The 15,296-nt window shown below is 41.2% G+C and overlaps 1 protein-coding gene across 5 annotated transcripts in view; it reads right to left on the minus strand.

Annotated features, from left to right (window-relative positions):
* SLC10A7 (solute carrier family 10, member 7) overlaps window positions 1–14,584 on the minus strand; it is a 323,647-nt gene extending 309,063 nt beyond the window's left edge. For 4 of the 5 annotated variants that reach the window (XM_010843684.1, XM_010843683.1, XM_010843682.1 and 1 more), the window contains exons 1-2: window positions 14,242–14,584; window positions 6,636–6,718 (exon numbers count right to left, since the gene is read on the minus strand). In XM_010843684.1, coding sequence (XP_010841986.1) covers window positions 6,636–6,718; window positions 14,242–14,341 — 183 coding nt within the window. In that variant the 5' untranslated portion in view covers window positions 14,342–14,584. Of the gene's footprint in view, window positions 1–6,635; window positions 6,720–14,241 lie in introns of those variants that run through there. The other variant, XM_010843685.1, reaches the window with a different exon arrangement.
* Window positions 14,585–15,296: the final 712 nt, after the last annotated feature.

Here is a 15,296-nt window from a genome sequence, read left to right on the forward strand (position 1 = left end):
AACAGTCTTTTGGAGTCTGTGGGAGAGGGTGAGGGTGGGATGATATGGGAGAATGGCATTGAAACATGTATATTATCATATGTGAAATAGATCGCCAGTCCAGGTTCAATGCATGATACAGGGCACTCAGGGCTGGTGCGCTGGGATGACCCTGAGGGATGGGATGGGGAGGGAGGTGGGAGGGGGGTTCAGGATGGGGAACACATGTACACTCATGGCTGATTGATGTCAACATATGGCAAAAACCACTACAATATTGTAAAGTAGCCTTCAATTAAAATAAATAAATAAATTTAAAAAAATAAAGTCTAAAACATTTTAGAAAAAGCAAACAAACAAACAAAAATGTGTAGACCAGGATGTAGGAGTTCGCGAATCTCTTCCTACTTAACCAACAGGCATGTCATTGGCTCAACTTAAGGAGACCAAACCTGGCAACTCATTACTTCAGTCAGCACCTGCCTCCTTTCTAGGTACCTGGACTATCTCTCATAATTCAAACTTTCACAAGTCGTCTGACCCAGAAATTCTACTTCAAGGAATTAATCCTACACATGTATTATCAAATGTAGAAAATAACATATTTTTAAATTAGCCTTTGCAGAATGTTTATGATAGCAAAATGTCATAAGTTATACAAATGTCTATCAACAGAAGATGAGGAAATATGTCAAGACATATTCTTAAAATATAGTATTTTTCAACATTCAAAAAGAAACAAGGAGTTTTTTATGTGCTGATATGAAACAATCCCCAAGACATGTGTTTTGAGTAAAATAAGGTAAGGTGGCAAACAATATAAAATATCACAGTTTGACAGCAGGGGTGGGGGGGTACACATATGTTCATTTTACATAGAGTATCTCTGGAAAGAGATACAGAAACTGTTCACATTGGTTTCCTCCAGAGAAGAGAACTGAGTATTTAGTAGAGGGGTGAAAAGAATACTTCTCAACATAAATACACTTATATCTTTTGATTTATGTTCATAAAAGTGAATAAAATACAAATTATCTTATTTTTAAATATAAAGAAAAAGTAAAATATTAAATTACATGAAAAATTACCATTATACAATATAACATAGAAAAATAAAATTGTATATTGTGTATGTATGTGCATATTTATGCAAAAATATGTATACATATATATAATATATATACAATTTTTAAAAATTCTTTATTTTTAAAAGTCTCTACATACAAAACAAAGTTCCAAAGAATAGCACGGAGAAATAAGAAAGCCTTCCTCAGTGATCAATGCAAAGAAAGAGAGAAAAACAATAGGATGGGAAAGACTAGAGATCTCTTCAAGAAAATTAGAGATACCAAGGGGAGATTTCATGCAAAGATGGGCACAATAAAGGACAGAAATGGTATGGACCTAACAGAAGCAGAAGATTTTAAGAAGAGGTGGCAAGAATACACAGAAGAACTGTACAAAAAAGACCTTCATGACCCAGATAACCACAATGGTGTGATCACTCACCTAGAGCCAGACATCCTGGAATGCGAAGTCAAGTGGGCCTTAGGAAGCATCACTGTGAACAAAGCTAGTGGAGGTGATGGAATTCCTGTTGAGCTATTTCAAATCCTAAAAGACAATGCTGTGAAAGTGCTACACTCAATATGCCAGCAAATTTGGAAAACTCAGCAGTGGCCACAGGACTGGAAAAGGTCAGTTTTCATTCCAATCCCAGAGAAAGGCAATGCCAAAGAATGTGCAAATTACCACAAAATTGTACTCATCTCACACACTAGCAAAGTAATGCTCAAAATTCTCCAAGCCAGGCTTCAACAGTACTTGGACCATGAAATTCCAGATGTTCCAGCTGTATTAAAAAAGGCAGAGGAACCAGAGATCAAATTGCCAACATCCACTGGATCAAAAAAAAAGCAAGAGAGTTCCAGAAAAACATCTACTTCTGCTTCATTGCCTACGCCAAAGCCTTTGACTGTGTGGATCACAACAAACTGTGGAACATTCTTAAAGAGATGGGCATACCAGACCACCTTACCTACCTCCTGAGAAATCTGTATGCAGGTCAAGAAGAAACACTTAGAACTGGACATGGAACAACAGAGTGGTTCCAAATCAGGAAAGGAGTGTGTCAAGGCTATACATTGTCACCCTGCTTATATAACTTATTTGCAGAGTACATCATGAGAAACGCTGGAATCAAGATTGCCGGGAGAAACATCAATAACCTCAGATATGTAGATGACACCATCCTTATGGAAGAAAGTGAAGAAGAACTAAAGAGCCTCTTAATGAAAGTGAAAGAGGAGAGTGAAAGAAAAAGTTGGCTTAAAGCTCAACATTCAGTGCACTGGGATGACCCTGAGGGATGGGATGGGGAGGGAGTTGGGAGGGAGGGTCAGGATGGGGATGGCTGATTCATGTGAATGTATTGCAAAAACCACCATAATATTGTAAAGTAATAAAAAATTCTCAACATTCAGAAAACTAAGATCATGGCATCTGGTCCCATGATTTCATGGCAAATAGATAGGGAACCAATGGAACCAGTGATAGACTTTATGTTTTGGGGCTCCAAAATCACTGCAGATGGTCACTGCACCCTTGAAATTAAAAGATGCTTGCTCCTTGGAAGAAAAGCTATGACCAACCTAGACAGCATATTAAAAAACAGAGACATTACTTTGCCAACAAAGGTCCATCTAGTCAAAGCTTTGGTTTTTCCAGTAGACATGTATGGATGTGAGAGTTGGACTATAAAGAAAGCTGAGCACTGAAGAATTGATGCTTTTGAACTGTGGTGTTGGAGAAGACTCTTGAGAGTCCCTTGGACTGCAAGGAGATCCACCCAGTCCATCCTAGAGGAAATCAGTCCTGAATATTCATTGGAAGGACTGGTGCTGAAGCTGAAGCTCCAATACTTTGGCCACCTGATGTGAAGAACTGACTCATTTGAAAAGACCCTGATGCTGGGAAAGATTGAAGGCGGGAGAAGAAGGGGACGACAGAGGATGAGATGGTTGGATGGCATCACTGACTCAGTGGACATGAGTTTGAGCAAACTCCAGGAGTTGGTGATGAACAGGGAAGGCTGGCGTGCTGCAGTGTATGAGGTCACAAAGAGTCAGACATGACTGAGCAGCTGAAATGAACTGATATAAAAAATATGTCTAGGAAAAAAGGACTAAAATTCACACAACGTTAAGAGCAGTTATTTTTATTCTTTCTAATCTTTCTACATGGGGAAATACTACTTTTGGAATCATGAAAAAAGTTATAAAAAATGTAGTTAAAAAAATACAAGCTGACCTGATAAATGAGGATTAGAAACAAGTGACACTGTGTCAGACTAATGGAACGGTAAAGAAGCCAGCAAAATGAATCACAAGGGGCTGCTGTGTTGGGTCATCAAGGTCTTCTTAACAACATGGAGTTAACAGACATGAAATGTTTCCAAGAAAGATCCCAAGACTGTCACAAAAACCCAATGTTCTATATTTTTTGTATCTTCTTCATACAATCTTAAAGCTAAAATAAGGTAGCAGTGGAAAAGAAAAAGCAAGTAAACACTACAAAATTCAAAAGAGTATTACTCCAAACGTATCCGTATAGAATTTAGGGCCACATACTTAAATAAACACCATCATGAATAATTGAAAAGTTGATTTCGCATGACATTTTGTTTACTCACATGTAATACAGGTCGAATTCCATTAAAATAAACTTAAAGAGATACTCCACATACCGGGGCCTCACTGACAGCATCAAGAATTGCTTAAAAATCAGAGGCTCAGACTGGGATTTGGAAATATTTTCATTACATACCAATTTCCCTGCTAACCCTTATTTGACCTTTACTGGATTTGCTTTGAGAAGCAGCCTCATAGCTCTGGGCTGGATACATGCAGCAGTAGCCTCAAGTTTAGAATTTGCTATAGTTACTTCTAAGCTAATAGGATTTTTGAAAAAATGATCTGTTTAGGAAAATAAGGAAACCTAAACATTTTAGTCTACTGGGGACCCTTCTCAGGCTCTGAGCTTCCTGTTCATCTTTGCTCCTCTCCCAGGCCAAGCACAAGTTTACAAGGCTGCAGGACCTGTGGTCATAAGCACGTCTGGGTACCTGTTTAAGTGAGATTGGTCCCGTTACAATCTCTTCAGTGACTAATCCTCTGAAACTGCAGGTCTGAAGCTAACTAAATATAAAATATATTTCAAATGTGACCATATTTCATAACACTACAAAAGAAAGTTCAGAAACCATTTCAACAGGTATTTCACAAACTAGAAACCAAGAGTTATAAAACAAGATTTAGCATTAAATCTTTTTAGCATGAAGTATTAATACACAGTCCTTTATAATTGTAATAAATGAACAAAACAAATTTTAGAATACACATCATTACCTCAACATATAAGTAATACTACATGAAATGTTCAAGATAAATCAAACTTGAGTGGGACCAATGTAAATGCTTGCAAATAGACTCAAGTTAATAATAATTTGCTGTCTCCTATGTGCAAAAATGCACTATTCCAGGACCTAGTAGGATAAAAAAAATAGTAGCCCCGGCTGATATTAATTTGATTATTAACTAAAACACAAGTACCATGAAGATCAGACTGCTACCTCCTAACTTACAACTGTTCACTTGCTTGGGAAATTAGCAAGGCCTAGTGATGGTTTAACACTACATAATGATGCAATCTAGGGCATCTTAAGTTAAATGGATCTTGAAAATGACTTAATATTGTATTAGTTTGAAAAGGGCCCTTAATGGAGGAAGTGGCTTTGATGGCTGCTTAGATACCATGATAAAACACAGGATCCAGGCATTTCATCATCAGAGCCAAATTGGCTGGATGAAGGTTTCCTAGGTGCTTACAGAAGAATTTGGTCCTTAGAAAATGCTGGTAAGTATGACATTCTTCCTTCTTCAACTCCTGCATCCCACAGAGTTGGCTGCTTGACAGTATAGCGTTAAGCAAGAAACTAAAGGAGTGAGAGAATCAAATCTTGCCAGATTTCCCAAGGCATAAAGAAAAACTGTTGGAGAAGGAAATGGCAACCCACTCCAGTATTCTTGCCTGGGAAATCCCATAGACAGAGGAGCCTGGAGGGACGCAGTCCACAGGGTTACAAAGAGTTGGAATCGACTTGGCAACTTCACAACAGAGAACAGCTGCAGACATTAAGCAGCCAGCAGGGGATGCAGTTAGAGCAATGTCTCAAGCACAGGGCTTGGGTGAGGCACCTGTTCCACAAAGAGCATCAGCCAAGGCCAGCAGGAAGACCTCCAGGGAAGAGCCATCCAGTACCACAGGAGTGGCAACTATCTTTCTGTATCACTGGATCCCACATTTGAGAACCAAATGTAGAACTCAGGTGTTGACAGAGAAAGCCTGTGCCCGCCCCCCCAAGCACCAACCATAGTCCTCTCACGTCAACATAACTTACAAAAACCAGAATGTAACCTATTTAGGAAATCTCATTCTAAGTCAGTTTCAAAAGAGCAAGTAATTAGTGACAATATTTCAAATTCTTGAGACAAAATTTCTCAGACATTACACAGGGGTCCCTTCTATATCAAAAATGCCCCATTGGTAAGATTTATACCAACTTGACAACTACAGAATACATAAATTTAGTCAGAGCATGCTTTTTCCAAGTTGCTACTAGGATGGTCAAAAGTGAAGGTAACTAAATACAGTTTTTATTCAAAGCACACTTAAAAGAAAATTAAAATAAATACAAGCAAGATGTAATGTGGAAACAGAATTTTAAACCTATTTCCAAAAATGCCCCAAATCCTGACATAGTAAGAGTCCCTACCTACATATTACATATGAATAAGCATATCTTAGAATGACAACTTTACAAGCTCAACATAATTTCTTGAAAGGTAAATGGGTATTTTCTTCTTTTCTTCTTTTATTACAATTCAAAGGAGAATCATAAATTCTACTCATTCCTCTCTCGGATGTTAAAATATCTCGATTTGTTTAATTCTAAAAGAATCTCATATTCAGGGATAGCTAGATCAGTAAATAAAATTACCTGTGTGTGTTCATGATAGATGGTGGTTTAATGTGAAAAATTCCTGCATTTCAGTTAAAACACTCATTAATACGTTTATATATTAATATGTAATAGATATGCCATATTAATAGGTAATAGATATGCCAACAAAGAATATACTTAAAAAAAAAACACACAAAAATTAGTTTAAAACTATAAGCAGCAGCACTTGAGCAACACAAGTCCTAGAAGCTAAAGAAGATCCACAAGTTATGGAAACCTAACTAAACATCAGTGGCTCCAGAGTGCCCCAGCAGGGGCCACTACAGTGACCAACACAATCTGAGAAAGACAGGAAGTAGATGTTTCAGTTCACTGTATTAAAAACATAACCACTCTAACCACACCTTCCTTTGGTCTCCATGCCGCTGTCTAACTATAGTATAGTATCTATGATACGCAGTTACTAGGTACAAAACTCAAGTCCTTTGCAGAGGTGCAAGTCACTCTCTGTGACAGGGAAGCCTTCAGACTGTAAATACACATGGCTTTACAAAAGGAAACTGAAATTTCAAAGCAGTAAGCGCAAATTAAATTTTTCTCCCTGCTTTTCATGTGCCCCCATAGGTAACAGTACCTCTGTATTTAATGATAGTCCGCTGTTAAAGAATATTGTTGCGACAGCAATGTAGGAGACAGTTATTTCTGGCTTCAGTGGTCCTAAAGAGAGAGAAATGAGTCACTGTTAGATTAGCATTTCCGACAGGCATTTACTTGACACGAAAGAAGAATCCATTGGAGGAGAACAAACGGGACTTTAAATCTTGGTGTTGCCTCTACTGTACTAATGAGCTGACAGAGCTGAGTGTTCACTGTGAGGCAGCCTAACTCTGGACAGGATTTTCCGGAGGGCAAGGACCACGGCCGTCCAGTTCAGCACAGAATCCTCAGACCAGAAGAATGAAAATAAACACTGCTCTCACACAGGAGAGCAGACAGGCAGCATCCTTCTACATTAATTCTGATTTTATCTGCCACAGTATCTGTGCTTATATAACAATCAAAATTCTCCCCCACCAGCACCACCAAAAGAAGAAAATCAGTGGAAGAAGTCCCCTTCTTTTTAGCAAATATTATCTTATTTCTCCTAGGATATCAGAGATCAAACCTTATATTCATGCACGTTCAGTTCTGCCCGCGTGCACTCAGAGCACAAGTATTTATTGAGCACTTACTATATGAATAAGATAATGCATATAGAGTAGCAGAGTGTGTGTGTGTGCGCTTAGATGCTCAGTTATGTCTGACTCTTTGCAACCTCATGGACTCTAGCCCCGCCAGGCTCCTCTGTCCATGGGATTCTCCAGGCAAGAATACTGGAGTGAGTTGCCATGCCCTCCTTCAGGGGATCTTCCCAACCCAGGGATCGAACCCAGGTCTCCTGCACTGCAGGCGGATTCTTTACTGTCTCAGCCACCTGGGAAGCCCGAGTAGCAGAGTACTTAACAATATATTGTTAAGATTGCTAAGATTAAATTTTGCCAGGCCCCAGGAATACTGTGGTGAACCAGATAGGGCTGATCTTTCACCTCTGGAAAATCTTCTCTAGAGACAAAGTGGCACCACCCTAGACGTGCTAATACTATGGGTATAACAGGGACGACCCTAATATTTATTGATTGATTGATGTAGCTTATACACAATCGGGGGCTTCCCTGGTGGCTCAGTGGTAAAGAATCCAGCTGCCAAAGCAGGAGACACAAGTTCGATCCTTAGGTCAAGAAGATACCCTGGAGAAGGAAATGGCAACTGACTCCAGTATTCCTACCTGGAAATCCCATGGATAGAGGAGCCCGGCAGGCTACAGTCCACGGGGTTGCAAAAGAGCTGGTCGTGACATAGCGACTACACAACAAACAACAGCAGACACAATTGACTTGAAGACCTAATTCACTAACCAAAGGACAACGCTGCAATTCTGAGAAAGTGCCATTTTATCCCATTATATAACAGTGGTTCTCCAGCTGTGGAAATTTTGTCACCCATGGACGTTTGGCAATGTTCTGAAACATTTTTTGGGGTTGTTATAACTCAGGGGGTAGGGTGCATTACTGACATCTAGTAGAGACCAGGAATTCTCCTAAACATCCCGGAGAATATTTTTTAGAATGATCATATCCAATGATATGAATTATCATATCCAAAATCAAACGTATCAGAATTATCATATCCAAAAATGTCAATAACAGTAGAAACTAACACAACATTCCAAAGCAAGTATACTCCAATAAAAAAAAGGGGAGTTCAAATGTATCTGTACTTCATTATTTCTTATACTGAAAACTAATTAAATAAATCCAAATAAATATTAGCAAAAAATTTTTTAAACATCAATAGTGCCAGGGTTGAGAAACCCTAGCACGGACCAACATTTTAAAATCTGAGATCACCTCATATTTGACATTTTATACAGCCCTCTTGCAGGAGGTTGAATAGTATCCCTCCAAAATGCATGTCTACTAGAACCTATGAAGCTAATTTGGAAATTGGGTCTTTGCAGATGTAATCAGGTTATTAATAAGTGGTCTAATTGGATTGGGGGGAGCTGTAATCCAGTGACTGGTATTCTGGTAAGTGGAGGCAACTCTGGATATGGTCACAAACAGAGGGAAGATGGCTTTGTGAAGACTGAGGCAAGGAACCAAGGACATCTGGTAACCACAAGCCAGGAGAAGCAAGGAAGAGCTCCTCCCTAGAGCATTCGGTGGGCAGACAGCCATGATCACATTTTGACGTCTGAATTCTGGAAAAAAAAAAAAAATTCTGTTGTTTTTGCCACCCAGTCTGAGGAAATTGGTCGTGGCAGCGCTAGGGAATGAATACACTCCTGCAGAGCCGAACAACAGGACCAAAATCGTGCTTCCTCCGCTGCCTGCCACTCTCCACCATTCCTATAGGTACTGCTCAATGAAAAAGCCCAAGCTCAGGAAGAATCACCACTCAGTCAGTCAACAACATTTTACAAAAATATTTATTTATTTGTTTGGCTGCCCCAGGTCTTAGTTGCAGCACGTGGGTCTCAGTTCCCTGATCAGAAATGGAATCCAGGCTCCCTGCACTGGGAGCTCGGAGTCTTAGCCACCGGACCACCAAGGAAGTTCAGTCCACAAACCTTTTTTATGCTACTACAATGCTACATTTTCAGAGAAGACAATGGCACCCCACTCCAGTACTCTTGCCTGGAAAATCCCATGGACAGAGGAGCCTGGTAGGCTGCAGTCCATGGGGTTGCGAAGAGTCGGACACGACTGAGGGACTTCACTTTCACGTTCCACTTTCATGCATTGGAGAAGGAAATGGCAACCCACTCCAGTGTTCTTGCCTGGAGAATCCCAGGGACGGGGGGAGCCTGGTGGGCTGCCGTCTATGGGGTCGCACAAAGTTGGACACGACTGAAGTGACTTAGCAGCAGCAGCAGCAGCAGTACATCAGTGAAAAAAAGAAACAAAGATCTCCTTCAACACTGTGATACATTATTTTAGATACCTGGCATTCACACAGATCATTTTGCTATGATCTGAGAAAAAAGGAGCAAAGGGAGAGGGCTGGTATAGAGGTGTTACACTTCAATGCAGTGAAAGAGTTTCAAAAAAGAAGTACATTTTTTTTTTCAACATACTTGTGAGTGAATCTGTCTCAGTCACTCACACTTTGGAATAATATTTCATCAAAGCTGAGGAAAGGTGATTCAGGAGCAGATTTGAAAGTCCAGGAATCGGGTTCACTTTGGAAGTAAATGCCTTCCAGGAATTTTTAATATCCTGTTTGTTTGCTTTTTAAAAAAACTCATATCATTTTTCTTTTCCTTCAATCCCAAGTGTTTTTTGAGATCTATTCTTCTCAACTGTGCTTCTATCCACAGTGGTGACCCTGATTTTCTATATATGATGGGTTAGAGTTACCAGTATGGGCTTCTCTGGTAGCTCAGACAGTAAAGAATCTGCTGCAATGTGGGAGATCCAGGTTTGATCCCTAGGTCAGAAAGATCCCTGGAGAAGGGAATGGCAACCCACTCCAGTATTCTTGCCTGGAGAATTCCATAGACAGAGGAGCCTGGTGGGCTACAGTCCATGGAGTCGCAAAGAGTCACACGACTGAGTAACTAAAACACATACACAGAGTTAACAGTATATTTGCAAGCGATAGCTAGGCAACATATCCAAAGACGCATCTCCATAGCAAGTACATGAAATGACTTGGACTGCATGTTTCTTTTGGGCAGCTAAAGCTTACTTTAGTTAGCCAACAACTGAATCTTTTAAAAAGCTAACTCTTCCCACACTCCAGACACATACACATATATAGACAAACATCATAACTATTAACCAATGGGCACAATTCAGTGGAATGATCCTTCACTTTGAATGTTTTAAATCCTAAAAACAATGTGTACTGGTTTTTTTTATTAGATGCAGATCTAAATAACTCTAATCCATGGAAGAACCTGGTGAGGCTATTCCAGGTCCACTGACAATGTACCATTTAAAGGGGAAGGAGGAATCAATTCTAATTTGGAGAAACCTAAAGCCCCTTTGAGACAGCTGCTAATGGATCGTCCACTGTGTGAATGAGGAACTAGAAGCTGGCAGGGCTGAAATTAAAAGCTGATAAATATTTGCACAGAGGTGAGAGTTGAAACTATGCTGTGGAATGATATTTGGCCTCTCTCCAAGGTCATGATTATATCTTCCAAGTCATGAATATAACCAGGTTCAGATCTTGCGATGGCTATAAAGAGCAAAGGAGAAATGTAAATTAGAACTTTTCCTTAAACGAAAGCAAAAAAAAAGAGGTTTATCAGTGAAAATGGGATGGGATGGCAACATCAAAAGAAAAACTAACCATAAAAACAGAGCAACTTTGGGACTTCAAACTCATATTTTATAAATATGAGAATGGGGGTGGGGAGATAGAAAATTATTTGGAATGCTTAAGAATGCAACGAACTATTATTTCATAAAACCTACTATCATCAAGTAAATTTCATTCCTAAACTTCATCTAAGGTGTTCATGCTAATGTTCTTAAGTTTATGCAGGAGCATGTTTCTGGTTATGTTTTCTTAAAGGAAAAATGAAGCAATTTCCTTTTTAGAAGGTATGTCTTATTAATAGCAATAATTTCAGTTATAGATGCAAGTAGAAATAAGAAGCTTACTCTATACTTCCAAAGAAGCCTTTCTTTCCTAGAATGAATAGTACAGTGTTGAACTCTGGTAAACTCCAAGATGGGTAGAGCTCAGGGTGCCCCTGGGTTGAAATGCAACAGAATATCTACACCTGAAAATCGCACATTCACATCTCTCCTGGCTCTTCACGTTTAACTTTTTAATATATTTAAACATGAAATGTAACTGAGTAAAAAGAACGGAAAAGTAAGAATTAAATGATCTACGCTGGTATCTGTTCCACTTTTTCCATTGTGGAAAGTCATTCAACTTCTCTCACTTTAGCGTTCCCACCTCTGTAAATTTCCAGCCATATATAACTCACCCATTGGTTATATAGATTGCTTTTAAAGGGAGGTCACAGCAAAGATGTGATACTTTAAGTGTAGAAGTCCTACACTTCAAAACAGAGTGAGGTCATTAAGGTAGTGATCCAGGCAAAGATGAGGAGACCCTCTTAACAAGTTGAAAACAATCACAACTTCCTGCTGAAGAGAACAGAAAACTGTTCAACTGAAAATTTCTCAGTCAATGTGAGTGCATTCAAACTGTATATGAATTCCAGTGTACAGACCCAAAAATGAAACTTCTGACTACGAGGGACAAGCAAAAAGAGATGCTTTAGATCATTCTGTAGAGCACAAGAGGCCAGAACACTTTCAGCCACCATTCCTCTCCTGGGTCCTAAATTTTTGTTGTTTTAACTAATGGAGTCAAAGTGTTGTTTGGTACTATTCGGAAGTTTGTTTTTATTGAAGAAGATTTACAGGTGGGAAGGTCAATTGAAGATACTTGATACAAGAACTTATCCTGAGGGTCTGTATAACAAATCCCAAACATTTAACTTTTTTTTTTTAGAAACAGTAACTTTTACACTTGGATATCTCTCTCAAAAAAAAAAAAAAAACATGAGTATACAGTTGTCTAATATTAGCTGAATCTGCTCAGCTTCTTTTGGGCTATAAAAATCAGAGTATGGAAAACGTCTTTATTACAGAGAGCCTTTCTTTATAATGGTTATTCATTTTTAATGATTTATTGCCAAGAATGGATTTATTGCCAAGAATGTATGGATGTTGCAACTGGTATGATATAACGGAAGTCCCGGTTCCCAGTCCTTCCTCTCCCCTGAGCTAGCTAACTTGACCTAGGGTGAGTCACCTGACCTCAGGTCTCAATACCTTCAGCTGTAAAAGAAACATGTTGGCTTAAAAGGATTTAAAGTTCCCTCTCAGCTCTTAATAGTCTCCTCTTTTATAATTAAACAAACTCTAGATTAATGGCATAGGGACTAGTGAAAATGGGAAACAATATTTCTAACATACAATAACCCCCAAAACTTCACTAAGTAGAATCTGAGGGAACAAGCAAGAATGCATCTCACACCTGTCACTGGGGGGAAGCCCTGGGAAAATGATTCAGCAGTCCACAACCCTCCATCCCACTGAGCAGCCCAGGAACGTAAGAGAAAAAGGAATTTGACCAAACCTAGTCTCTGCAGGTCTCAACGTGGAGGATCATACATTACCTGTAACATCACCTTAACACTCAGCAAATCAGAGACCTAACACTGTAAGCTACAGACTCTGCAAGTGAAACGTACACCCGAGATCACCACAAAGATACTCTCTAACACTCTTCATACCCAGCAAGCTTCAGGGACAAGGGAACTGATTGGACAGAACCTGAATACTAGCCTTCACAAATTTCCGGAAAGCTCACAGAGAAACTATGTCAAAGGAGAAACTGGTATCTTCAGCAGGATAACCAGCCCAACAGCTTTACTCTCACAGCTATACATCCTCCACATTGTGGACTACGTTGAACAGAAAAGGAAAGAACATAAAAGAAAAAGTTTTAATCTCTACTGTCTTTGTTCAAAAAATTATTTTTAAATGTTTTCTGAAGCTACCTCTAAATGGAGGTATTGAGGGCAGAGGGTAGAAGGAACCGCTGTTCCCCTGAGAGAGCATTTCATTCACTTTCATCATGTTTGAACAAAAAGGTACAAATAACTTCAAATAGCCTCCTGACTGTTCACTCTGGCATGAACATTGTGTGCTCACTTCCGTCCTTATCTGTCCCTGTGTGGCTGGTGTGTAAATAAGCATGAAATAAGCAATGAAATAAGCATGCTGTCAATAAGCATGAAAACTGCCAAACGAAGTCAAGCAGACAATGAACTAAAGAAATTCAATGAACATTTATGAAAAGTGAGACATGCTTGTCTAAGGGTGGGAGGAGGTGTGGTGGGACAGGAAAGGCTAATGCTATTTCCAGTCATTTCCACCAATGCCCATCCACACAGGACAAGGATTCCACTATTCAGAGATCTGGGTGTGATTTTTAAGCCCGCCTACATTTCCTTGCCAAAATACACAGCACACAGGGTCTAACACAGCCCGTATCTGTGAAACTGCTAAGTGTAGCAACTGTGCCGGCCGTACACGGAAGCAGTGAGTGCAACGTGTCAGTCGGCTTGGGAGTTTGTGGAGCGGCAGAACGGCAGGAAAACACCACTCTCCAACATGTGGGCCACCAAATCTGAGTTGGAAGAGGAAAGAGTATCCCTTTTTCTCCCCCCGCCGCCGGCCCGCCTTTCCTTTTTTAACGTGGGGGAGGGGAGTGTCGAAAATGGACAAGGTAATGGTGTTCACTCCGATAGATAAGGAACTCCAGGCAACCTAGCGTCCCTTGGGATAGGATGCTACTTTGAAGGCAGGAGGGATAAGTTTCATTCTCGGTAACCTCACTGCTTGACACTAAGGATTCTCAATCCTTAGTCCGCGGCAAAGGCAACCTGCGTTCAAATTCCCTTGCCTCCTTCCTAGTTATAAATCCTCTCTGGGGCTGACAAATTGAAAAATCAGCTAAAAGGCCAAAAGACACCAAGGGCTGGTCAGTGCCCCTAAGAGAGGCAGACACTCCCCAATTCCTGTCTCCCTCTCCTGTCCAAGACTCGAAAATTAGTTCTGAAGTGGGAACCGCGGCGGAGCATGCAGAGGTGGAGCACTTACCCCCATTCATCCCTATGGACGGCTCCAGCTTTGCTCCCGCGATCGCCAGTACTATTCCAATCATGAACCATTCTTTCCTCATTCTCTCCAGCAGCCTCATGTTTGTTAGGGTGGGTGGGTTTTGTTTATTTGCTTGGCTTTTTTTCTTTTTAAGCTACGGTCGCTTAATCCCCGGGGCTTCTCCACACTTTCCAAGCTCCCACCTGACATGCAGCAGAGCAAGTCAAACTGCTACTTGTAAATTAAAGACCAGGGGGTTGCTCCGGCGGCTTTGAGGAGGGTTGGGAGTAGTAGTATCCAGTGACAGGATAGTCTCACTGAGCGCCGCCATCTCTACCGTACGGCCCCTAATAGAAGCACACACGAAACCGCGGCTCTAGCCGCGCCTCCCAAGCGCAAACGCTCAAAAGCGAACGTTTGGGCGAAAACGGCCGGCGCTGGCGATTAGGGAAGGAAAGCTGGCTGCCTGGTAGGGCTGACAAACTCGCCGCAGTCGAGACCTGAGGAACCTTAAAAATGACAGGGACGGGGAGTGACGTGAGGAGCCACAGCCTACTTGTTCTATCAAGGGTTCCAACAAACCCGCCCTGTAGGCACAGCAACCCGCCCTCTCGGAGTACATCTGCGGAAAGATTCTCTTTTGATTCGCCTTGAGCCTGCGGGAAGGGTCAGGGTGCTCTTGAGTCAGGGATTTCTCCGTCGGCAGCTGGAGCGGCGGGCTGCAGGGTTATTGGTGGCGAGCCTCTTCGAGACATTACGACGCTTCCTGGACGCCGGCGTTGACGTGTACGCTGGGGGAAGGGGAGGCCGCGCTCTGTCTCCGAGCTCTCGGCGCTTCAGGAGTTAGCCGAGCTCGTCAGCCGCCTGGGGAAAGCTGCGTCCCCGCAGCGGGGAAGCTTTAGCCTCGAGAAATGGGTTGAGGATTGGGCACCGAGCAGATGCCCACAGACAGAGGACCGACGCGTCCGGGAGGGCTTGCCAGAGCCCCAGGTCGGTCGCCCCCGGAAGGGCCCTCAGCCCCAACCCCCTTCGCCACTACCGGCCCGGGAGTGGGG

The sequence above is a fragment of the Bison bison genome, unplaced genomic scaffold (genome assembly GCF_000754665.1).
Source record: "Bison bison bison isolate TAMUID 2011002044 unplaced genomic scaffold, Bison_UMD1.0 scf7180017864184, whole genome shotgun sequence".
Taxonomy (NCBI): domain Eukaryota; kingdom Metazoa; phylum Chordata; class Mammalia; order Artiodactyla; family Bovidae; genus Bison; species Bison bison.